The sequence below is a fragment of the Cupressus sempervirens genome, chromosome 2 (assembly GCF_028749045.1).
Source record: "Cupressus sempervirens isolate cs-2001-9-10 chromosome 2, ASM2874904v1, whole genome shotgun sequence".
Lineage (NCBI taxonomy): Eukaryota > Viridiplantae > Streptophyta > Pinopsida > Cupressales > Cupressaceae > Cupressus > Cupressus sempervirens.
Window position 1 is genome coordinate 159287701 of NC_143119.1, and position 25966 is coordinate 159313666.

The 25966-nt window shown below is 35.1% G+C and overlaps 1 protein-coding gene across 5 annotated transcripts; it reads left to right on the forward strand.

Moving 5' to 3' along the window:
- The first annotated feature begins 668 nt into the window (after positions 1 to 668).
- On the forward strand, positions 669 to 24758 carry LOC149571533 (uncharacterized). 5 transcript variants are annotated; one of them, XM_089813039.1, is made up of 4 exons: positions 669 to 912; positions 1041 to 1113; positions 23188 to 23606; positions 23686 to 24758. In XM_089813039.1, exons 3-4 carry the CDS (start codon positions 23220 to 23222, stop codon positions 24337 to 24339), a joined length of 1041 nt encoding a protein of 346 aa, XP_089669165.1. In that variant the 5' UTR covers positions 669 to 912; positions 1041 to 1113; positions 23188 to 23219; the 3' UTR covers positions 24340 to 24758. The 5 variants fall into 5 exon arrangements, with proteins under 5 accessions (XP_089669165.1, XP_089669164.1, XP_089669162.1 ...); XM_089813036.1 differs by lacking the exon at positions 669 to 912 and adding an exon at positions 10560 to 12218 and having other exon boundaries at positions 970 to 1113; XM_089813040.1 differs by lacking the exon at positions 669 to 912 and adding an exon at positions 10560 to 10643 and having other exon boundaries at positions 970 to 1113.
- Positions 24759 to 25966: the final 1208 nt, after the last annotated feature.

The window sequence follows — 25966 nt, forward strand, 5'->3', positions numbered from 1 at the left end:
AAATGCCACTTTCAAAGTATTTCAGAAAGCAAGCATGAAATATAAAAATAAAATAGAAAACTCCTAGTTCCATAGACCTACCATACAATTCTATGACCTACCAATTGTCGCATATTAATTACGAGATGGAGAAATTCGTGGTGCATGATGCAACAATTATTTCAAGAGGTGTTAGCCTTCTTTTAATGCATTCCACGTCCACTAAAATGTATAAATGCCTAAAGCTTGAACGGTTGAAATAATTTTAATCTTTTTTCTTTAATTTTTTTTTAAACCAGTGGAAAAATTTGTCATAGCCAATCAGAAAATAGCAATAGAATGGGAAATATTCACTTTATGAATACTATTGTTAATCAATTACAATTAACTAATGTTTACAAATTTTGCCAAAATGTTTATTAATAGCATAAAGAAGGTGAAAACTATGGTCTCCTGCCTAAAAGGAAGTGCCTAAAAGGCAGGGACTAATAATTATTATGAACATAAATCAACAAAGCAACCAAAACTGATAATTTTTCTATTATCAACAAATGCAACATCAATATTCTATTGTTCATCATAAATCCTTAAACTAAATGGCCACCATTCTTCATCCAATTTCAAACATTTATTACATATTTGATATTTACCATTCCATAGTATATTGCTTAAAAATCAATTCAAGTTAATTTGTGCTTCATCGTATCATTTTCAAAATAGCCAAGATTTGCATTACCAAAGGAAGTAAATAAGGAACCCTAACCCTGGACTTTTCAATGGAGGAGAAACTCAAACCCTAGAATCTTAATAAATTTAGGAATCCAAGCCATGCAAACACTACGTCATTCATTTGCTGCAGCTACACTTTTAATTTCCACGCGCTTGATTAAGAGAATGAACTATTAATGGAGGAAAATGCAAATGTACAACAACCAGTTGCGAAGTTGTACATGTGTTGCTCTGTTTTCTTTTGTTTCTTTTTCATTGTTTTGGGAGCACATACTAAATTGCATTTTTTTGGTTTTCACAATAATAACAAGCTTAACTTGAGTTTGTTTCAGCAGTATGGTTGATGGATTTATCTGAAAGCCATTGTTTTTTTAGAATGGATGGAATTGAAAAGAGAACACACTGGTATGAACTTTTATTGTCATATGACTTTTCTTGTTCTTTTTTAGTAAATTGTACAGATTAGTGTCCAACAGTCTATTTTTATTAACTAGAATAGCTGCATTGTTGTAGAGGTTATGTATACGTTTACTGGAATCGTTCGGGATAAGCACTTGTATATATATTTATGTTAAAAAATGTCTTGTTTTGTTTAATAGCATCTAAACTCATTCGTTGTGAATATTTTTGGCTGATACGCCTTTGTCATAACAGTTAAACGGAGTTGTCTTAGTAAAAAACCAATTCATGTAGATAAGGAGCTTTACTGGATGTTTGTTTTTCATTAATTCAAACTTAGGTCCGCATTGCAAAATTAATCAGTAATACATATCTGTCTGTTAACTGTGCTGTCTCCAACAAACAGTTGAAATGCCATAGAAAACATGAAAGTATTCTAGGACTAGAGTCAAAGTACCAGACAAAACGACTATTGTATATCTCAAAAAGCTATGCAGAAATTGTCAACATATCGTGGAATTTATCAATGTCTCAAAAAGCTCTACTTAAACTCCCGAAATGTCATGTGCATACGAAAGCAATTTAGTAACTAGTCTATTGAGTTTTTCATTTAGCATGTTCTGTTTTAATTAACCTTGGCAGAATTGGTAAGCTTCTATTTTGGACAATGCACCAGTTCAACCTTTCTTTTGAACTTTTAACTGGGTAAAGTGGCGCTTATATGCCCTGTGCATTTATGGAAAATTGAATGCCTCACGGGCTTCAGCACTTACTGATTGCCTCAAGCTGAATACAACCTATTCTATATGATTTTGTACAAGCAGACATTGGTGGATCCTTATTATTCGTTCTTAAGGATTTCAATTTCAAACCTTCATGGTTCATTTTTTTACTGCAACATTCATTTTGCAGTACTTTAGAAATCACAAATCTTGATGTGAGATTTAAAGCTAACTTCTCGCTTGGTGTTGGTTAGGTGAGTCAAATTACAGACCATTTTCATGTATAGATTCCAATGTTACACCAGTGCTGGGGTATGTCGGGATGAGTTTTCGGGATGGGGGGAAAATGGACCTCATTTTTGGGACGACGGGAGGACAGGCAGGGAGGGGTGTTGTATAGTATATATAGAACTTAAACTCTTGTAATGAAATGAAGTTTTAGTAGAACATACCAAATTAAAATACTTGAACATAGCAAAATTGCAACATGAACTAGAACCTTTGAACATTAAACATAGTAACATATTGCATAGCCAATAATAACAATCAAAAATCAAAATTAAAATAGAAATCCAAGTACCCATTACATTGATAGAATCTCATACCAGTAGATGCTGAAAGATTTGTTTGCATTATTTCAAAAGCTAACTTGTCCTCCAATTGATATTGGATATTTCAAGCAATTCTTTCATATTGGTATGAAAGATAAAATCATTACTTTATTGTTTTAAAATTGAAGAGAAAGGAGATAATGTGGAGGACCCAAGTCACTCATATTAAATGTCTCATAACCTCAATTAACTCAATGCCACTTTCAGACTATGAAACTTTGGGATGGGTCCTGCCCTTCCCCTGCTCATATCCCTGTCTTTCCCCATCCCTTTAAGCTAGGTAAACTAATTATGTGAACACAAGAAAGGATCCCATCTGCTGTTCAAGATCCTACAACCCAACCTTCAACACAAAATTGGAAGTAATAGCAAAACCCTTCATTTGTAATCCAGCAATATTTGTATTTGACAACACCTCTCAGAATCCTCATATTCTTACACCTAGAATATAATTGCACAAGACCATTCCCTACATGAAGATCAAACTCACATCCCACTCTAACTATCTCATCATGTGTCTTTCTATCATTTTCCAAAGTTACAAGAGCTCTCCAATCTTTTGGTTGACTTCTTCGTTTTAGTTGGTAATAATGACTTCTTCATTTTGGCTATTAGTAGCATAACCTCTGATCATTGAATCCAATAACAATACAGTTTTTAGTTCTAAGATTTAATCGAAAGCTAGTTGAGAATTCGCTATATTGCTAAGAATGCTAAGACTGTATGCTAACAAATTTTGATAAAAGTTTCATATCTTGCCTGTAAAATGTTTGGCTTTGAGCACATAGGAATGGTTTTCTTGAGTTGTTTATAACTTTTAGATGATTGTATGAGAGAACAGTGCAAATTCAAAAAGTCTTAATTTTTTTAAAAATGACTTTTTAGTTCTAAGTTGCCGGTTTCGAATCCGGTATGTATGTGGGTTTGAGATTTGTCCAATTTTTTTTTGTGTTGGGTTTGGATGCGGGTTCAAGATCTGTACAAACTTTTTTGGGGTTGGGTTTGGTTTCATTTTGCGTTCATCCGTACAAAAACATATTTTTTAAAAAATAAGGATGCTTGTGTATATATATGCAGCAACATATAAGTTTGTTCATGCATCACTATGCTAATAGTAAAGCAATATAGAAAAATACACCACCATATCTATGTTTCAGCTCAATAGGATATTGATTGCATCATTTAGCCATACATATAACATGAGACGCTTGATCACATGCATGGAACATATGTCCATATGAAGGGGCAGTTTGAGAATGAACGAAATTGTGAAACGATAATGTAGTTATTTGAGTTTTTACTTTTGTATTGGTTAGAGGATTTCTACCCAAGCTAGATCAAAAGTTGAAATTCAAATTTTGAGCCCTAGATTCAAAGATATCATATCTTTTTTAAAGAAATTCCTCTATAGTTGTCATCTTGGATGTTACCTATTGTCGATTTGGATTTCCTCTATAAGAAAGTTTCCATTTTCATTCTCAAATGCATAAATGACATATAGACCATCTTTTTTGGTCTTTTTAGTGGTCACTTTAGGGTTGGGAGAATCAAATAGACTAAATTAGGCAAAAAAACCACTTCAAAAAGGTCTGAAAAAAATGCTGTGAGACCAAATTTAGTCCATGTTCAGCTGTTGGACAGCAAATTCTTCAAATTCGCTGCAAGTTCTGCGCAAGTTCCTCTTGTACAATTTGTAGCAAATTCGTAGTTATGTAAGTTAATTTGGGTAGAATTTGACAAGGACTAGACTTTGCACAGAATTGAACCAGACTTTGAGGGTTGCTGGAGAGAATCTAGTAATGTGGTTTAAGTTTCAATTTTAGAACACAGTTAAGAAGTTAGTGAGGAAATTTCTCATATGTGATCTAGTGTTCGTTACTTTTATGCTTCGTAAATGTTACCACACTCCTAAATTCTTTTATTATAGGAAGAAAACAACTTCATTCGATAGCAATTGTTTTTTCTCTTCTTGGTAATAGACTTAATTTATTCATAAAAAAGCAAAGCTACATTTTCTAAAGCAGTAGTAACCCTAAATTACCCATCATCAAAATGCAGATCAATAACTTCTCTGCAATCTTCCCCACCCCTAACAACAGCTATTCCTTCATGGCAATCTCTTGTGCTGCCTATCCTAGACATAATTACATTGTTTACTGAAAAACGAGACCCTTAATAAATATTTAATTCAACTTCAAAAGAAACAAACTTAACACTTAGAGACAAAATTAATCACTAGAGGCCTTGTAATCATCCTCAACTTGCTGGTGCTTCCATGTGCCTATTCCTTCCGCCATTATGTTCACGCAGCCACTTGTTCAGGGCAATCACTATGCAGCCATGAAAGTGATTAACCGTACCAAGGGGAACACATAGGGCCTGTTTGGTTGCTGGAATATAATTGGAATAGGAATTGAAAATAGAATTTGTTTTTTTTCTCTGTTTGGTGCACCAAATCGAAACTGGGAACAAGAATGCATACTCCCATTTTGGCTTCAAAATTAGCATATGTCCGTTCCCAAGAAAACTTGTTATTGGAATAGGCCATTCCTATTCTCAACCCGACTTCCCAAATTGTATACTTTTTCCGGGCTTGTGGTTACACGGGTTTAAGGGATAAATCATTTTTGCATCTGAAGAGAAAGAACCGCTCATTTGACAACGGGTGATATTTTCTTTGTAAATAGGTTGAGTCTGCAGTTCATTTTAACAGGTATGTTCAGTTGGGTCTAAATTTATTTATGTTTGGGGCTTTTCCAATGTTTGTGGGTCTGTAAATTTCAGTAGGCTCAGGGCATTGTAACGAGGGTTTTTGCTGAGTGCTTGGGAAGGCATTTGAGTCGGAACAGAGCTACCAGATTGCCTTGGCTTCTTCTCTGGCCATTTGATAACTTTGGGGATATGGTGATTTGCAAATGAATACATCTTTGTATGGTTCTTGCAGAAATCCACATTTGTCTGTATGATTTTTAAACTTTTTAATTAATAATATTTTAGATGCCTTGCTTTGGCTAAAACTGTGCTCTATCTTTGGTGTAAGAGATGGGTGGTTGTTATGTTAGGGTTGCAGCTGCAGGCTTGCTTGGATTGACCCATGCTGATTTTGACTGTACTTTTCCATGGCCTGGTTAGGATCGTGGGCATCATTAGATGGAGGTTTAGTATGCAGAAGTTCCTTAGCACCTGGTTTAAGTTGGTCTACTACAAAGGAGTTTTAGGGTTCGTATCCGAAAAATCCTCAAGGGAGGTTTTATGTTAGTCTGGCATAGATGGGTTTTGGAAATCCTCAAGGGAGGTTTTATGTTAGTCTGGTATAGATGGGTTTTGGACGTTTGGTTTTATCTCTGATTTATGGTAGTCTCCATGTTAATTAGCTTTCGGCTTTTCAATTTTATCTTTGTATGGGAGTGTAATCTTTGTTTATGTTTCCAATGGTGTCAGTTTTCCTCAATCATGCCTTAAAAGTTAAAATTAGCCCTTCTTCGGGAACACAATACTTCTGATCTTGTTTTTCAATCCCTACATGGTCAACTTTTGTTACAATACAAGATAAGCGAATTATGTTTTTTCAGGTTGATGTGGACATACATTTCATCCACCATTCGGCGTCTCTCTCTAGTGTTATTGGCCTGACATCATGTATCTCACCTTTACTCTTGGTGTCGAAACAGCCTCCCTATATGCCTGGTCAAAGCCGAACATGTGATTCCATGGTTTACAAATGCATTATTTATAGAATTGTACATTGAAGAGAATGTCATTACTAGGAAACTTGAAGCAATCATTGGCAGCCACCTTGCTTGCAATTATGGTTTCGAACGTCTTTGATGCTTTTCCCAACTTTTACACAATTGTCCGATTCTTAAGGGAACTTGGAATTCTTGTCTTAAATATCAAGAGTCTTTGTTAGATTCAGACCTCGATAAGAAATGTAAGGGAAAGCTCCTGAGTGTGAATGTAGATTATGAGAGTCTCTACATGTGTCACTGTTAACATGTTCACAGTCACATGACTTTGTTTTTCCAATGTAGTTGGAGACATTACAGATTCTGCTTTTTAAATTATAACTAGTGTGATGAAATTGTTGCACCTTTAGAATGATTCAGACTCTTTGTGGTTTTTCATAAGGACCGCGATCAATTTGGGAGCTAAATCATGTGACAAATTCATTGAATGAAGAACCTCTTAAAGGACAACCTCGGCAAATTCTGCCAAGGCTAGTTTTACAACAATATTTAAAATTAGTTTTGCAACAATTTTATCCTCTCCTGATCTGTAGGAATACAAACTACATGCAATCTCACCAAGAAGGCAAAGGGGAATGAAATCCTTTATCTGAAGATAGTTATTTATTTTTAAGATTCTTAAAAGGGGATTTACTCATGTTTAGCTTCTAAAGTCCTATACTATATTCCAAGGAACCCACTGAAACAATTAAACCAAGAATAATAGAATCTCCTCCAGGGATTGACGCGCATAGAGATGTTTCACCTTCTGCCATACCAAACACCTACCTGACAGAAGAGCACCATTCAGAATCTGAGAAAACTGTAGAAGCATGCAATGACCTGTATTCTGCTGCAATGGAAGTAAGGAAAATACCTTCGTCTGATGGTGGGGAGATTCAGTAGGAGACGAGTTTAGTTTAGAAGTGAGTTTTCTACACTATTAAGTTAGAATGTATTTAGACTCAGTTGCATATATTTACATCAAATAGTACTCTCCCTTGAATCCAATTCAATGGTCCACCATGAAGAAGAAGAAAAAACATTAAATCAACACACAATCTAATTAGAAACACTTTCAACTACAATAGATTTAAACATATTTATACCAACATTTTGGCATTTGCAGTACCTGAAAATTCTGAAAATTCAGGTCTGGTTGGATTATTTAGGACAGTGAACATTAATGACACTACTGGAGTTGTTGGATTTATGTTCTTAATAAAAGCACCTTAAATCAGGAGAGGCAAATGAAAAGAGTATGCCAAGGGACAAGGTTCAGCTGTATCCCCCTGCTAGAGTAAGAAGCAGCCTTAGGCTGCAACATCAGGAAAGGCTTTTTAATATGAAGAAACAATCCAAGGAGTCTGTCTCCTTTGAGGCTTGTGGAAGTGGCAACATAAGTATAACCACTGCTAAAAATCTTCTTAAGCTTATAGATTTGTCAATATTAGCTGAAAAGAAGATGTTGGAGGGAAGAGCACGTGTAATTGTCACAGTAATATTAGCTTGTTTATGGTTTTTTTGTCTATTGTATGCATTTTATGTGTGTGACCCTGAGCGTACTTGCTTAATCGCTGTTGTTAGGCTAAAATATGTGTAATGATCAGGATTTTTACATTTTTTTGTACAAATGTACCCAATGCACAAAATATATTTGCTGCTTTGGCTTACCGCAAACCTGAACCTGAACCAGCTAACTTAGACTAACAAGGCAGTAACTGAGGAACAGAAAATCTTGACTGGTAATTATAAAGAATAATAGAGCTAAGAAGATTGAACCGCCATGGTGCTTCTGATGATGTTGACATCAGTGGACCTGGATGCATGGATTTGAATCCAGTTTTTGCTTTTATCAAGGGGGATTGGATTGAGTGTGCTGAAAGTGGAGGAAATGGGATATCAGATTGTTCATTATCTCAGATGGTTTATGTTATTAGTTGGAAACTTGAACTTTCTCCCAATTCTCTCTTGTGATATTTTTCCTCCAACTGTAATGTGAAGAAAGGTGCATCTGAAGAAATATGCCTGATATGAAAGAGTGATGCCTCTTCTGCAATAGTGTTGTTTCTTCAGGTAATACAATTTAGACCTTGAATCAGAAAAAGGTTGAATGGCAACTTATTCATATTCTTTTGTAAGTCTTCTTATATTCATCCGCAGTTTTGCTTATATGCTTGTTAATATTCTCTATCCTGTTTAACTTGATTTCCCAACTCATTGAGAATGCTCAAGCCTTGCCTCTGTTATTGATCTTCAGGAGAGAGTTTAAGTTTCTCCTAAATAAGAATATTTTTCAAATCTGTCCAAATCCCTTCCAATGAATTATTAGTGAACATGATTGACTTTTTCTTAGTCCAGCAACCTGTTCTTCAAAGTGCTTGATTAGGATTTTGTTTACATTACAGCTAATCTGATTTTACTTGAGGTGAGCCCGTTCTTCATACAAATATCAGATTAACTTATGTAAGGTTTGCAATTAGCTGAAAAGAAAAATATTAGACTGCCTCTGTGATGTGGGAGCTCATCTTATATTGCAATTGTGTTTTAGTTCACCTTCATCAATGGTTTCCAATCCAAGAAGCCACCTAAAAAATTTCTTTAATTTCTATCCTACTTAAAGCTTCTGATGGATTTTTTCTAATCAATTAAAAGCTCTTCACTCCTGGTCTGGTCATAAAATGTAAAAAATACGAGGAGACTGCATTGAAGAGATTTTTCTTGTTTTAGGATACTTAAGTCCGAGCTTGCCTATTTTTTAAATTATGATTGTCTCAAGAACGGTATATTTTTAGAATTCCATTAACCTGTTCTACAAATCCTGTATGGATTCACGCTTAATCAGATTAGCGGGGTCTTTTGAGTCACTGCTATCAGAGGAATTCTTCTTCACGCTTTCAATTAGGAATTTGTACAAAAGTTATGTATTGAGGACAGTTTAGGAAGCCCTATTGCTTGTAATGCTGATGGTGGGTACCTATCTGTGCTCCCTTTGCTATGAAATGTTTGTACTGTATATTACTTTGATGTTTGTAATGCACCCTTTAAACTCTGTTGTATATAGATAGGGTGTGATAACCATTAATAAGTTTGCTATGAAAAGTTTGCTGGAACATTAACTCCAGTATGTGGTTTTAGGTCATTCGATGGATCCTATTGATCATATAGAAGCTCAAGGAGCCATTCTTAGGAAGTTGAAGGTCATGTGCATACTTGCTGTTTTTCTTGCCACCCTTGCAGTATACGTAGTAGCATTTTCCCAAGAAGGTAGAAGACATAGGCGTAAGCGAAGAAGAGCTTTGTATTATCCATTCCAATAACATAGATTGCCATACCAAACACCCATGAGTAGAGTAGCCTTCTTTCGCTTGGATGAAATTCTAAGGCAAAAAGGGAGCATTCAAGATACAATAAACATAACATTAGAAGAACAAGTTGTGATGTTCTTGCATACCCTTGGCCACAATCTAAGAAATCGTAACATTGGCCATAACTTTGGTCATTAGGGAGAGGTAGTGAGTCGACACTTCCACAAGGTCTTGCCAACCACTCCTAGAAATTGTTGGGATGGACTATTTTGATCCTTTCTTAATGTAAATATCCTAGTGGCATGTATTTCGCTGCTAGAGACTTAATTATATTAATATGAAACTAATAATAATATTTCTTATTATAGGATTGTATTTGGTGGAATTGATGGAACCCATATGCCAGTAATTGCTGATGTGGACATCCAACCAAAATATTGCGATAAAAAAGACAACTTGTCATAGAATGTTTTGGGTGTGTGTTTGTTTGTAAGTTTCAATACATTCTTGCTGGTTGGGAAGGGTGTGCTGCAGATAGTTGGGTGCTTACTTCGGCTTTCTCTATAACAGATCCACTTATAGTTCTCCCTGGTATATTAATTCATATTTAATATGATTATATATTAAATCAAACTTTTATGCTATATTTTGACTATAACTTCGTTTCTATTTGCGTAGGAAAATTTCTATTTGCATAGGAAAATTCTATTTAGTTGATGCTAGATATCCAAATGTATCAGGATTTCTTGCTCCTGATCAGCGTACTCGTTACCACCTAAAAGATTTTTCTAGGGCAAACCCAATCAGCATTCCCCAAGAGTTGTTTAACCGCCGACTATTATATCCCAAATTTTGCCTTAAATTTTAATTTGTTCATAATTGTTGGACTTAACGAATTATTCTTTCATGATCATGTGAAATAGTTAGTTGTTTATATATGTTGCATTAACTTTTGATGAAATGATCGGTAACCTATAATTGTTATTAGATAATTAGTAGTTATTGATTTAGAATAACGATTAATATATTTTTGAATTACTATGGAATTATTATTATGGTAAAAGTGTTTTTCATGTGTGGTTGTAGGAGAAGATTGAAGAGAGGGGAAGCATTGCTAAATGGGATCATCGGAATGGGATGTTCGCTTAGTTCAATCATCAGGATTGGCAGGTATGACCTTAAACTTCCTTAGAAGGGATTTGATGACTTGACCACAAGTTACATTATGGGGATCTGCATGAGCTATTAAGAAAACATATAGGCAAAACGTAAAATAATCTAATTTAAATATAATACACACCTTAAGAGATTTTAATTAATTTTTATCATATTATTATAATAAACACTTACATACGAACACATAAATATAAAAACGAAATGGCACCAATAAATTATAATAATGAAATTTAATGATGTCACCTCATCGATATACTTACACGAACATATATAAGTGTATATTAAAATAATAAATGAAATTATAATCTTTTAACTCCTTTCAACTCTTTATTTTATTTCTTTCTTTCCACTCTTTTCATAATTTGAATTATTCGCTTGGAAGCCAAATGGTTTTAAAATCTTTTAACCGATGGAAGTCGAGAAGCCACGGCTAGTCCTCTAAGAAGTCGTGATAGGAGTCAGATGTTTTAGGCCTTGCTCTCCATCCTTTCTGCTTCGTTTACCACAGAAGTTGTCTGCTTAAACTGAGTCCATACTGTTTACTTCTTATTTCTGCCGGACCCCTGCAAATATCCGAACCATACAATAATTGAAATCGAGTGATATAACTAAGCCGAGTAAGAGTTTCGGCTAGAGGACGGAAGGAAGCCAAGCTCAAGTCAAATCCTCAATCGCATACAATTAGGTTATGGATGTCTTTGCATCAGAATTTATACTTCATCTTTTCTGATTGTAAGTCCGATTACAACCGGCTAGGTATAAGAAAAACAAACATTAGACACTCAAAGCATTATATGTCACTTGCTGATGATTCTTGTGATTTCCATATAATTTCTTTTGATCTTATTATAATATTACTAAATCCTATAACCATCATTAAGAAGTCGAAATGGTAGCTGTAGGGGTCTTGCAATGATTGTATAAACCATCACTATTAATTCAAATATCAATGACATTAACCATGCAGTCTTAATCCAAGACATAAAGAACAAATTGCTCTTAATTCTCTAACACCTAGGATTCACCGTCAATGAAGCCATGAAATGGTGAAGAGGTGTAAATGAAACAAAATGTTCATAATCTTGCAGGCACCTAGGATTCACCAGCAATGAAGCCATGAAATGGTGAAGAGGTGGAGTTAACCTGCAAAGAAACAAGAATGGAATTAGATATGAATATCTAAGTAATGAAATAGTTAATAGCTCATGCTTATCCTTGTAATGGAATCTGTTGTCAAGTTGAGTGGTGTGTGATGGGGTCAATGCACCCAACGGAAATCCTTGGCCAAGGTAGTTTATAGGCATATGTGCGATCCAATGATCACTTGATGTCCATAACCTTAGTTATATAGGTATAACTGAGTGGGCACTCAAAACACTCGGTAGCTCGGATTGTTGGACTGAAGAACATCCCAAGCTTGATTCTGAGGTGGGGAGGGCCGTTCTAATATGTTAGAATGTGTGGGGATAACTATGGTCCGACGTTGGGAGGTTAAGCCTATGTCAATGCTTCTCCTCTCACCAATGCCAAGGCTTGCACAACTAGATAAAAGATCCTTCGATAATACTTGTATGTTTTTCAATCTCCTTATTACTTACTTGTTAATCGTTTATTATGAGATTACATATATGTTGGATTTATTTCAGTTAGAATAGTTAATTGTCACCTAAAATGAAAAGGAATATGTATACATTCAGTTGAGCATGATTACAGTTAAGATAGATAGTCGTTACTCTATTTTCAGCTGAACATGGTTATAGTTAGGAATAGTTAAATCGTTTTACATTGAATAGGTTTATGTTATTCTCATGATAGATAGTCGCTATCCTAACATTTCAGCTGATCACGAAATTACAGTTAAATTAGTTAATGATCGATCTTGAATATTATTACGGTTACCTTTTGTTTAATGATAAAAGAAGTCATTGTCATGTGAAATGGAATCAATTACTTTTATGAACGTTGGGAGTTGTTAGTTCTAAATGTCTTAGATTTAGTTATGAAAATCCGTTTGTTACACCGACACTCCTCTCTTAAGAATGTGATAGAGCATACATTTTATATTTTGAAGCAATTGTTTCCTATCTTGAAGCATGTGATATCCTATAATATCATGACCCAAACAAAGAATGTTTTAGCATGCACCATACTACACAATTTCAATACAATGGAGGATGGATTTCCATCTGAAGTGGAAATTGAAAAGGATGATGATCGTGCTGGGATAAATGTGCCAGTTCTTGAGACTTATGGGATGAATCAGCAAGATAGAGATGACTGGGGGAATTTTCAAGATGAAATAGCCCGAAGGATGTGGGAAGACTACAACTCTCCGAAAAATATGAGCATGAATTTGCAGTTTGTGTTAACATTAATTTGCTTGAAATGGTTGTATGTTCCACTCATTGTTGGATGTTTACAGTACTGGGTATGGTAATTGGACTCTTGAGTGAATTTTTGTTGTGGCCATTGAAGAGACCATTGCTCATCCCCATTAAAAATAATGGCCTTGAATTCTCCAGAGTTAAATTTGTCAGATCAGAGATACCATTTTACACGATATAGTACCTGTGTAGCAGCTCAAAATTGAGATGGAATGATAAAAACAAGAAGAGCCTTTAAACAATTGTAAGTATTTTTATTTACATTATGCAGCTCAAAACTGTAAATACCGATTTTGCAGATTTCTTCTGTGGCCTCCATACCGATTGAAGAAATGTGAATTCTTATTATAAGAAAATGTTACAAAATGAATGAAAGATTTATGCAACAATAACAGTTGCATAGGTAACAATCTTCAAGTTCTTTTCATTGTCAGGTCATCATTTGTGAATCTTGATCAAGAAGTCAGTAGATTTGTGAAGTCTTGCATTCTGAAATAGCTCATCTACACAACTCACCTGCGAATTGTCAGTAGATTTGTGAAGTCCTGCATTCTTAAATAGCTCATCTACATAACGATTAAACCAATTATGAATTTATCCCAAATAAACTGAACTACTCAAAAAATGGTATTTTTTTCAAGTGGTCGGACTAATGTATTAAAAATTGGGCATGGTGGGAAATGCTCATTAATAAGCTTTCAGTGGTGACAATGCAAATGCCAAGAAAGCTGGAACAGATCAAGAAAAGCAAACATAAATAAGTCAAGCAATTTGTGCCTAGAAAATTTCAGCTTCATAAAACTGAATAAGCTCAGAGCTACTACACAAGTAGAAGCTCAGACCTCCTACACAGATTCCATTATACTCCACCTGCACACAAGTAGAAGCTCAGAGCTACTACACAGATTCCATTATATGTCCGGTACTTGTATGAATAAACTTATCCAACAGATTCCATTGCTTCCAGATAAGTTCTACAACTTGGGCTTATCAAAGCTTCTGATCTAGCAAGCTGTTTTCATTTGATTTTTTGATGTGACTATTCTGTCAGTGCTAAATGATCTTGTATGCTGCTGTACATGTCTCAAAATATGGCATCTGTAGCTGTTTTCATTAAAGAACTTTGAACTTCTTTGCCATCTTCTTCTGCAGTTCCATTCTGATCATATTGGATATTTCATTGAAAGATAAACATACTTGCATACCTTTGGATTGCAACACAAATATAGCAGCAGCACCCATGTCCTTTCCTGTGTGCGCATCTTTGTTATCTGAAGCTTTGCTATCATTAGAATGAATAGCCAGCTTCTTGATTTAGGGAGAAAATCATCAATTAGTCCTTATAAATAGCAGGCCCGGTTAAGGAGCTCAATTAAAGTCCAAATTAAAGGTTCTGTAGTTAAAAAAAACAAGACAAATGATATAAAAGCCATTTGAAGGTTCTGTAGTTAAAATAATGTAGCAAGTGGTATTCAGTGGAGTTATGAGTAGGATAAAGATTGATTAGAATAACCTAGAGTTCTGAATTATGAAGTATGAAGTGACATGAACTTTGTCGAATTATTGCTGATCTAGGAAAGGAAAACTTCAAGAACAAGTTAAAAACATGGAAGCAAGGTCATAGAGGATGAAAGGGTTGAGAATTATGAGCCGTTTGGATGTTGATGATAGTGTAAAATATCTCTTAATCAATTGTAATGAAAGACAAATATCTAATTCCTTAATTTTTACCGTCATTTAGAGAAAGGATTTTAAAAATGCTACAGCTGCAACGACACGAGCCTGAAGATGGGCACCTATTTGACGAGGCCATTGATCTTGAGGATGATGGGAACTTCAATATGCCTATGAATGATACTCCTGAATTTGATGAAGAGTGAGTTCATTCAAATAATTCTACTGCATCCATTAGACAGAATCCTTCTACACCATCAACAAGGAAGCCAAAGAGGATGAAGGCAAGCATCGCTGCTTCTTTGGATATCATAAGTGGAAGTATCCAAGACATACATATGGGCACGAGGGAAGCTCACATTGTCAAAGTTGATAAAGGGGAAATTAAACAAGATATAGCAAGTGCATATGCTGCCATTAAAGCCATGCCCGGACATAGTTGGGAGCCTCTGATTGTGGCATATGACGGTTTTATTGCTGGACATAAAAAGCCTGGGGTTCTTAGAGATGAGTGTAGAGGAGAGGAAAGTATGTTAAATATAAGTTTGGAGGATTTCAGTGATTTCCCAGCACTTCAATTTAAGAAGGTTGTGTTTATGGTAAGAAAGCACAACATTGTATTTGAATAACTGTCTTGAGAATATGGACAAAACTCTGGGTTTGATTTATAAAGTGCAAGCCATTACTAATATATGCTAATTATAGAATAGATTTCCTCATTTTTCTTTTGCCATTTGGGAGTTTATTCCCAAGAGCATATTTACTTTTGATGCCATAATCAGCAGTACACCAAGAGTAGATTTTTTGCATTATAAATGTACCCAATTAATTAATGTTGTAGTCGTTTATTAAATAAAAATAAACTTAGCTGAGGATAACAGAATCTACTGTTGGCAGCAACAATAAAAAAGGCAGCTTCTATGCATCATCACTGCAAAAATAAGCACGTGATCAACCACACTTAAAAACAATAAAACAATGATGCCTCTCCTCGATAATTACTGCCTATCAAATTTCAGACCCATATATCTTTAAAATGAGCACATGTTTACAGTTACAACCTAAACCCGCAGAATTCAATAGCTGATTTATTGCCAATGAATTAGATTAGCTCACACAATAGATGGGTGAAGAGTACTCAAACAATGAGGCAATCCCCATTCAGGCCCAGGTTGATTCTCACAAACTCATAAGGAGATTCAGAGTGAATGTAAGGGTTGAAAACAAACCAGAGCTGCTGTTTATACACTAGTATCTCACACACAAACCCAGGAAGTGACTGTATATTCTGGATATGTCATCATTATTGCTGCAATTTGTGAGTAGCTACCTCCAGGTCTGCGAATTATCTACTGGTTTTTGTGCTGTAATAACATTATGAAAACACAACTGAGGTATCAATTTTACATTGATATTTTAAGGCTAATCTGAGTATTTAACATTCCTTGATTTCGAGCAAACTTTTTTGTGAAATAAAATTAATAATAAGTCTTTGCAAGATTGCACCATTGAACTGTTATGCAACTTGTTTAGAAGAATACTCCATATTTCAATGTAGACTAATTGTTCGACAAAATTCTCGGAGACTATTACACTCGGTAAATACATGTATGACTACTAGGAGGTATGTAGTAGTTTTGATTAATATAGATTCCTCCAAGACTAACATGCGGGATTGACATATTGTGTAGAGGTATTCATGATAGGTGATGTATATCCAGTCGTATCAGGGAATGATGTTGGTATAGAAAGGTAAGTGTCAACATGATTTGTAGGACTAGAGAAGTCAGGAAACTCAACATATAGACACGATTTTATTATCAACAATAGATAAACACTTTGCAACACTTCCATACTGTGTCAAAATATTTATTTGTTTTTAAAATTCGCTCTCATTATATTTGTTCATTATTTATATAGGGTCGATGGCTTCGGTAACTTTGCAACATGCGACTGTGGTGTTGGCCCTATATCAATGAAGACCTCACAAGTAACCTTGGGTGTAAAATCAAGTGATTGTTGTTGCCAGAGAGATTGCTTCCATGATGAAAGCTGAAATCTGAAATCATGTTTCTACGATATGTTATTTGTGTTTTAATTTTTATAATCGCTCTATTGGTTATGATGGTTTGGGAACATGATGCGTAGATGTGGTTAAAAGACAAATATTGGCGATGCAACTTATTTTTGTGACTTGTATACATTTTATCTTATGATTTTGTATATAAATGATGAACAAATTCTACTAGTTTAGGAGTATTTTATTGTGTATAACCTTTTCATGATTATATCTATTTGTTTAAAAAAAGTTTAAATAAATTAAATTCTTCATTAATTAACTTCAATGAATGAAATCAAATGAAAAATTCTTCTTTAAGGGCCCGTTTGGAAGCTGGAATTAGAGTGGAATAAGCAGCTGACGATTCCTAAAATTTTATATCCTTTGTTTTGTTGTGCCGGATTGGAATTAAGAATAGGAATACGTATTCCAATTTTGGGTAAAAAGAGCATTTGTCCATTCCACCTAGATAGGTAGAATTAGAATACATATTCCTATTCCAAATTTTATGAGTCAAATAAGATAATATGTCTGGTCCAATTATTTCACCGCTCAAGTTTTGGTGCTTGTTCATTCATGCGAGGAAGTTTATTGGCATGTTGGCGGGAAATGAGCCATATTTTTTGTGAAGGGATTTGTGGAGATTAGCAGAGAAGTGGTGAAAAGAGCCACATACTGTTTGACCTCTTCTTCTAGGTTCCATTTTTCTTTTAATTGGTGCATGTTTTGATGTGTATGTTTTTTGTGCTCGTTCATTCATGCGAGCAAGTGTATTGGCATACAGGCAGTAAACGGGCCCTAGTTTTTGTGAAGGGTTTTGGGGAGATTTGCAAAGAAGCGGTGAAAAGAGCCACAGACCGTTCGACCTCTTCTTCGAGGTTCCAATTTTTTTTGATGTGTTTGCGTTTAGCACAAATTGCTCTATATTCATTTTAATTTTAATTTTAGGTTTGTGTGTTGGCATTTGATGTGTTTGTGTTTAGCCCTTCTGGAGTTTGATATGACATATCTTATCCAGTATACCAGATATTCTTCAATCTCTTGATTGTTTTTCGGTTCTCTATTTTCTGGCTTTCTGAACAAGCTGCATATTATGAGGAAAAACGATGGTCTTCCTTGACCATGAAACATGAGATTCTAGTATCATTATCTTCCATGACTTTGATTTTGATTCCCAGAGTTCTACCAATGGGTTCCCATCACCCATAGTGCGGGTTAGATTACTCGGCTGGGGGCCTCTCCTCCCACCCCTGTGGCGGATGTGTGGTTTTCACATTTAATGATTTGCCGATGGCTCTTCATGTGGGATCATCCTTGTCTGTATGGTGTTGCCTATTGACTGATCAGTAGGAGTTGAGGACAACGAGTATAGTAGTCGGGGCTCCTCTCCCAGCTCATCTTATCACCATCTAGATAGTTCACGGCTCCTCTCCCTCATATGGTATGGCCAAAAGGTCCAGAAATGCCCTCTAATTTAGAGAATGTCCACATTAGATGCTATTCTTTGGAAACAGACTGAAAACACTTGGGACACAAGAAAGATACACTCTGACTTTAGAAGTTGCTGGTTATCATATCTCGTCAAAATCTTTTCCTAAGGCATTCTTATGTCCTGAGATGTTGTTTTGATGCTTTGACCACCTACACCTACTCTTTGAAAACTTTCTTGGAAGTTACATTAGCAATTCTATAGCAAGAAGCTTTTAGATGCTCTATAACAGAACACTTTTGTGTTCCCTTGCACTCAATGTGATCCTTATCAACAACATTTTATAGCCCCTACCATAGAAGGGTTTTAACTTTGCACAAGACCCAATCATTACTTCATTTGCAAACAATGGAGCAAAATAGCATGTTAAGCAATACTATTATTCAACCAGTAAACATGCTGACAACCTATCTCTAATGGTAAAATCATACATGTTTCTGACAGAGGGCCGAGTTATCATTCCAGGACCAGCCAAAGGAGATTAGCATTGTAAACTTAGGAAATCACAAAATCTGCTCACCCTACAAAGCTTCTTGGCTTCCAATATAGTGACTTAAGCACGGTCATGTTGTCTTGTAATCGCTTTTATATTATTTAATCCCACACCTTGAAGTTCCCCACAAAAATCTACAGCCAAAGGATGTCAGCTAAAAATACTCCAAAAATTATTCCACATTTAGTTTGGGCACTGCTAGTTGAAGATGATATTATAATTTGTCTACTTCATTAGTACAGCTGTACTTCTAATGAGAACTAGGTTTGCTACTACTCTTGATCATGAGACATGTTCTATCAATTATGCAACAATCTTGCCAGTAAAACTTAAAGCGAAAACAAGAAATCACCAAGTGAAAATTTTAAAAATGGTTCCAAACCTGCTTTAGAGGACAAATCCATCTTGCTCTCTAAGAAAATTCAATAACTATATAGACCTTTATTTTCTTTCTAGGTGGGGATAAGAAGAGTCCTTTGGACTCAGTCTCTATCAATTTTAATAAGAACTCTTGTAATGGACGAAGTATGCTGGCTCATACGGAGCATTTCATCTGTTATAGCTTTGTTCCCAGCCCAGGTATCAACAGCAACTTTATCTGTCATACTTTCTTCCTTGTCTCCTCAAACTAAATAAGAAACATTGACCCATCTTTTCATTGATCATATGACCAGAAAGATTATCCCACATATATAAAGAGCTAAGGCAATGGTCAAATGCCAAAATCTCATCAACTAGTCTGATCCACATTATGAAATTTACTTAATCAGAAATTTGACATATGTTAGCAATATTAGTAACTCTTGATGGCTAATGATTCAAGGGTTGGTAATATAGACAAGAGTTTTGGTGGCACAGTTTCAACGAGTACAAAGGGGATATGTTTATGATGGAATAAGTAAACAGTATGTGATGTTCTTCTAACCCATGAATCAGTTTTGGGTTGAGTTAGTGAAATTACAACCCACAAACTTCAGTTATCTTCAAATTAAACTGTACTGAGTTAATAAATTGAGAGACTCATACAGGACAAAGAAAAGCGTGATTGGAAACAAAATGCGACAAGAAGCTAGGAATACAGAACAAGAAGCTAGGACAATGCAAAACTGAATGGTAAATTTAAAATTCTTTTTGAGCTTTGACTGCCATATAGCTTGGTGTTCAGTATATCGTTGCCCATACAACTGATCAACTGTAGTTTGTAAGCATTCAATATCTCTCCTTCTAGACCGTGCTTCAATTTTAAAAGGGTTCACCCCCTTGAATGTTGGTCTCTTTGCTTCTATTTCAAAAGAGCTCCCGCTCTGCAATGAAAGGGTACTCTGCATTAAAGAGTAGCATTGTTTACACTTAGGAAAGTTAGAAGGAATAAATATACACTTACATCTACAAATACAATGATTCAACAAGATTGTTGACTTGTTGTGTAGTAAGCTTGAAGACTATTTGATTATAAAAGCAAGTATTGGACAAGCTGTCGTCTACTGATTTTGGTCATATTGGTTGGGATATTACGCACCTACAAACCAGATTATGTTTGATGTTAAGACTTTGTAGAGGTGGTTTCATTTTATATTTCTCCTTATGGAGTGTCAAACAATAACTCCAATATGTGGTTGTAGGTCGCTTGATGGATCCTGTTAATGATATAGAAGTTTAGCATCTTTTGAAGATCCTAGAATACGCAAGTGCAAGCGAAGAAGAGCTGCATGTCCTTTCTATAAACATATTATATATTCCAATGAGATGGATTGCCACGACCAAATATGCATGAGTAGAGGACCCTTCTTCAAACTTGCCAATATTCTAAGGAAGAATGAGAGTATTAAAGATACGAGAAACATGAAATTGGAAGAACTAGTCATGTTCTTCCATACCATTGGCCATAATCTGAGGAATTGTAAGTTTGGTCATAACTTTGGTCACTCGGGAGAGACAGTGAGTCGCTACTTCCACAAGGTCTTGAAGGCTATTGTATCGCTCCATCCCAATTACTTTTTGCTCCCTTCTCTAGCTACTCCTCTAGAAATTATTGGGAAGGACCGTTCTGATCCATACTTCAAGGTAAATCACCTACTAACATGTATTTTGTTGCTCGAGTCTTAAATATATTGCTACGTATTTGACAATAATATTTCTCACGCTAGGATGTTATTGGAGCAATCGATGGAACCCATATACTAGTTACCATTAATGTGGACAACCAAGCAAAATATCTGGATAGAAAAGGCAACCTGTCACAAAATGTAATGGGTGTCTGTTCGTTTGACTACAAATTTCAATAGGTTCTTGCTGGTTGGGAAGGGTCAGTTGCAAATAGCCGTGTTCTTGCTTCAGCTCTATCAAGAGCAGATCCATTACTAGTTCCCTCTGGTATGTTAAATCATATTTTTAATGATTGTATAGTCATTATTGTAAATCAATCTATAATTTCTTTTTCCTTTGTATAGGAAAATTCTATTTAGTTGATGCTGGCTATCCAAATGTTCGTGGATTTTTTGCGCCTTATAGGTGTACGCTGTACCACCTATAAGAGTTTTCTAGAGCAAACCCAATCAAGAATGCACATAAGTTATTTAACCACCGACACTCCTCTCTAGGAATGTCATTGAGTGCACATTTGGTATTTTGAAGCAGCGTTTCCTATTTTGAGGCATGCAATGTCCTATAGTATCATGAGTCAAACAAAGATCGTGTTAGCATGTTGCATATTACACAATTTCATTACGATAGAGGATGGTGTTCCACTTGATGTGGAAATTGAAGAGGACGATGATCGTGATGGGATAAATGTGCCAATTCTTGACACTTATGGGATGACTCAACGAGATAGAGATGATTGGGGAAATTTTCGAGATGAAATAGCACAAGGATGTGGGAGGACTATAGATCTCGACATTAGTTGTTCTATTTACTCACATTGACACTTTTTACTTCAAATGTGAACAGCTACAACACTATGACTATGAGTTAACTTTGATTCAAATATGATGCTACATTGTATTGTTTTTCTGTTCACTACTTAATTAACTTTTGACTGTTAATAGAGTTCTTGGTTGTCCTCATTATTGTTTATTAATTATTAATACAGGTTTTTTGTTCTTGTTGGAATGTGCAAGAGTTGAGAGCTATGTGCAAGGATCAAATGTGCTTTCTTTGTGCCTATTACTAACCCCTCCATTTGAATGCTTAGAATCAACAACTGTAAATCTATGTAGCTCTGCTTCTTTTTTTGTGCCTGTTACAAGTAAATCTATGTAGCTCTGCTCCTTTCTTTGTGCCTATTACAACTGTAAATGTGCTTTCTTTTTGCCTATTACAAGTAAATCCATGTAGCTCTGCTCCTGCATATCCTTTTCTTAAATCTTCGTTCTCTCTTACCTAAGGCTGAAGATTTTCTCATCTTGACATTTTATTTTTTAAAATCCAAGTTTGCCACTGTTAAATAAATCTGGTGTTCAGATTTTTAGCTATTTTGGGTGTTCTGTCCAGTTTTCTAGAAACCAAATTTGCCACTGTTAAATAATCTGGTGTTCAGATTTTAGCTTTTATCTTGGACCTTTACTCCTATACTTGCTAAAACTCAATTATCAGGCATAAATTTCATTGAGAAAATTCTAAAGTTATTTTTATTGTTAGTTGGCTTTGGAACATAAATATTTGCTGCTGTAAACGTCAATGACAGTTATTATCAGCCATACGCTCTCATAGTTGGGGGGAATATTTACTGCTGTAAACGTCAATGACAATGATTATCAGCCATATGATTATCAGATAAATGATTTACAACATTTTTCAGAGACTTTCGATTAGTTTTGTGATAATCTGGGGGATATGCTCAGTGATCAGTAAAATATGTAAGGCTCAGGACAGACTTTCCTAGCAATAACCTGCTTGTCAATTTGCCTTCATTTTATGACAGTATCATAAAATTCTTGTTGAATTTCACTGTGAAATGCATAATTTTGAAGTTTGTAACTTGGAAAGACTTTGCAGGTCCAATTCAGATTTGGAGGAAACTAAGTAAAACTCAGGAAAGCTCAGTATTTTAGAAAGTGCTTAAATTGATTAAAAATCTAAATTTCATGCAAAATACAGTACAGAACACATGAAATGAATCTGTAGAACATTGGGAAATTGTTGTCTATTAGGTTTGAATAGAATAGAGAGTACGATATCTCATTTGGTTATCAAATAGAACAACTGATAGTATGTTATGGATCTTGTGGAAATCATTGCTAGAAGTGTCATTAACTTGATATGCATTAATTATTTTCCTCTGGTGACTATTGTCATTATTTTTTGAATTTTTGGTAGCTTGACTTTAGTTAAGAAATTCTCTTGTGTTAGTATCGATCGAGTTCTTAAGAAGTTTTCTTATGCCAACAATATGTAGTTTACACTTTTATCAACTGATTATTAAATTGGACATTTTGCAGCAATATAACAACTGCTTATCTCAGAGGAAAAAATGTCTTTCAGCCCCCCACTTGCTACCCCTATGGCTACCCTCGTGGCTACCCGTATTGCTACCCCAGTTGCTACTTCTTCTAGAATTCTGAAAGTGGTATGGACTAGAGAGATGGAGCAAAAACTCTTAGATTTGCTCCTTGAGCAATTTAATCTAGGAAGAAAAGCAGAAGGAGGTTTTCGAAAAGAAGCATGGACAGCCATAGAGAAGAGATTCAACGAAGAGTTGAAGTTGAATCTTCAACGCGAAAACTTCAAAAACAAGTTGAAAATGTGGAAGAGTGGGTATAGAATAATGAAGGAGTTGCGAAATACAAGTGGATTTTCATGGAATGAGACAACTCAATGCATGGATGCGGAGGACAGTGTATGGGATGAACTTTTGAAGGTATAATGTACTCTTCATAAGTGTTTATCTATTATAATATCACACTAATGTTTAATTATTTATTTATGCCAACATGCAGAGAAAAGAATTCAGGACTGCAAAAGTGTACAAGAGGCAACCATTCTACTATTGTAATGAGCTAGCAGCCATTGTGGGGAATGACATTGTTGAAGGAAATATCGCTGCAACAGCGCAAGATACTGAAGATGGTAACCTTTTTGACGAGACTGTTGATCTGGATGGTGATGATGATTTTAATACGCATGTGAACATTGGTGCTAATTTAGATGAAGATTTCCTTCTGTCAAATCAGTGCACTGCATCCACTAGAAGCAACCCCATCGACAAGGAGGCCAAAGAGGAGGAAGGCAAGCTGGCCGCTTCTTTGGATGCAATATCTGAAAGCATCCATATGATACAAGAGGGAATCCATAAACCTCACACTAACAAAGTTGATAAAAATGATAGTAAGAAAGATGTTGCAAATGTGTTAGCTGCCTTGAAAGCCATCCTCAGACTTAGTCGGGACACTATGAATGTGGCATGTGACAGTTTTATGCATGAATTGACAAGAGCTATTTGGTTCTTAGAGATGGATGACATTGGTGCTAATTTAGATGAAGATTTCCTTCTGTCAAATCAGTCCATTGCATCCATTAGAAGCAAACCCCATCGACAAGGAGACCAAAGAGGAGGAAGGCAAGCGGGCCGCTTCTTTGGATGCAATGTCTGAAAGCATCTATATGATACAAGAGGGAATCCATAAGCCTCACACTATCAAAGTTGATAAAAATGATAGTAAGAAAGATGTTGCAAATGTGTTAGCTGCCGTAAAAGCCATTCCCGGACTTAGTCGGGACACTATGAATGTGGCATGTGACAGTTTTATGCATGAACCAAATAAAGAGCTATTTGGTTCTTAGAGATGGATGCAGAGGGGAGGGAAGATTATGTTAGATATAATTTTGGAGGATTATAATGTTTTTATTGAAAGCAACATTTTTGCTAAATACCACTAGTTATTTTAGTTTCATTTTGGAAGCAAACTCTTTCAAGCTGAAGGATGGTGTCATACATTTCTATTGAACTGTTGTTCCAGATACGATATTGTAATTTCTTTTTGATATCTATTTATATTTCATGTCTTTTATATTTCATGTCTTTTTGAGAGGGTACGTGTCGATTTGAGCAAGCTGCTGTAGCTGCAACTGTGCAAACATAATTAATACACAATGTTTTGCCCTCCTTTTCTTGTGGAAATATGTACAAGAATCAAATGTTCTTTCTTTGTGCCTTTTAGATGTTTCTGGATTTATCTTTTCTTGAATGATTCACCACGGCTGTATTTGGCAAATCCATTTTCTATATGCTTCCAATGGCGTTGTCTACAAGTAAATCTATGTAGATCTGCTCCTGCATATCTGATTAAGGTCTTGGCATGCTTTCATATTTCTCTCACAAGTTCATTTATTTATTCAATGTTATTCTTGTGTAGATTGTATATTTTTTGTTTCTGCTTGCACTACTGTTGCTTTTTCAAATCTGAATATAGAAGGAATGAGTAACGAGGTAATCATGAGAAACTTGGAAATTTGTTTCTCTAAATATGTTCAAATGATTTTAATGTATTGTTTTGTTAAATTTTCTGAACAGTTTTATCGGACCAGTTATATTTATTTGAATTTACATGCATTTCTTGATATGTAAATTTTAGTTTGGAACATGTCATATTGTGTGGACAGCAGTCTAATACGATTGGATATTTATGTTGATCAACAATGTTGTGTATGTGAATCTTATTTCAGCTATTAATCAAAAACCATAGTCTGTTACATGAATACCAGATTATATTGTTGTTTATCTCAGATTTCCAATATTTCCTTGTTTATTCCATTGCTTTTAGATGTATTGTTCTCCTCTTTACATTTTAAAGGTTTGCATCTGGTAAGAAAAAAACCAACATTATTAACTGTAAAAAGTTGTCAAAATATCATTAAGTGGATGAAAAAGGATGCCTGAATTGGGATATGGAGTGAAATATTTTCTCATTAACTGGGGCTTTTACAATGAACTGAAACATCTCATCAATACAAACCGTCAACAACATAGCAACTTCATGTTGTTAGAGACAACTATGTCATGAATAGGCTTGATCTTAACATTCAGTGAAGTTGTTGTTCCAAGCGAGTAAATGAAACCTTTTGTTTAATTGATTAATTGGATTTCTGCTAAATTGGATAAGGTAGAATATTTTCCTACTCTTTTTTGTACCATACAAGATCCATTCTTTATTGATATTCATTCTTGCATATCATTCTGATAAGTTTTGATAGTGCATTGTTTATTGCTACAGGATTCAT

What these genes read in the sequence shown, in the direction of transcription:
- LOC149571533 (XM_089813039.1), top strand. Translation starts at nt 23,220, where the DNA reads ATGTCTTTCAGCCCCCCACTTGCTACCCCTATGGCTACCCTCGTGGCT. An exon ending in TATGGGATGAACTTTTGAAG is followed by an intron (nt 23,607 to 23,685) that starts GTATAATGTACT and finishes GCCAACATGCAG; the next exon opens with AGAAAAGAATTCAGGACTGC.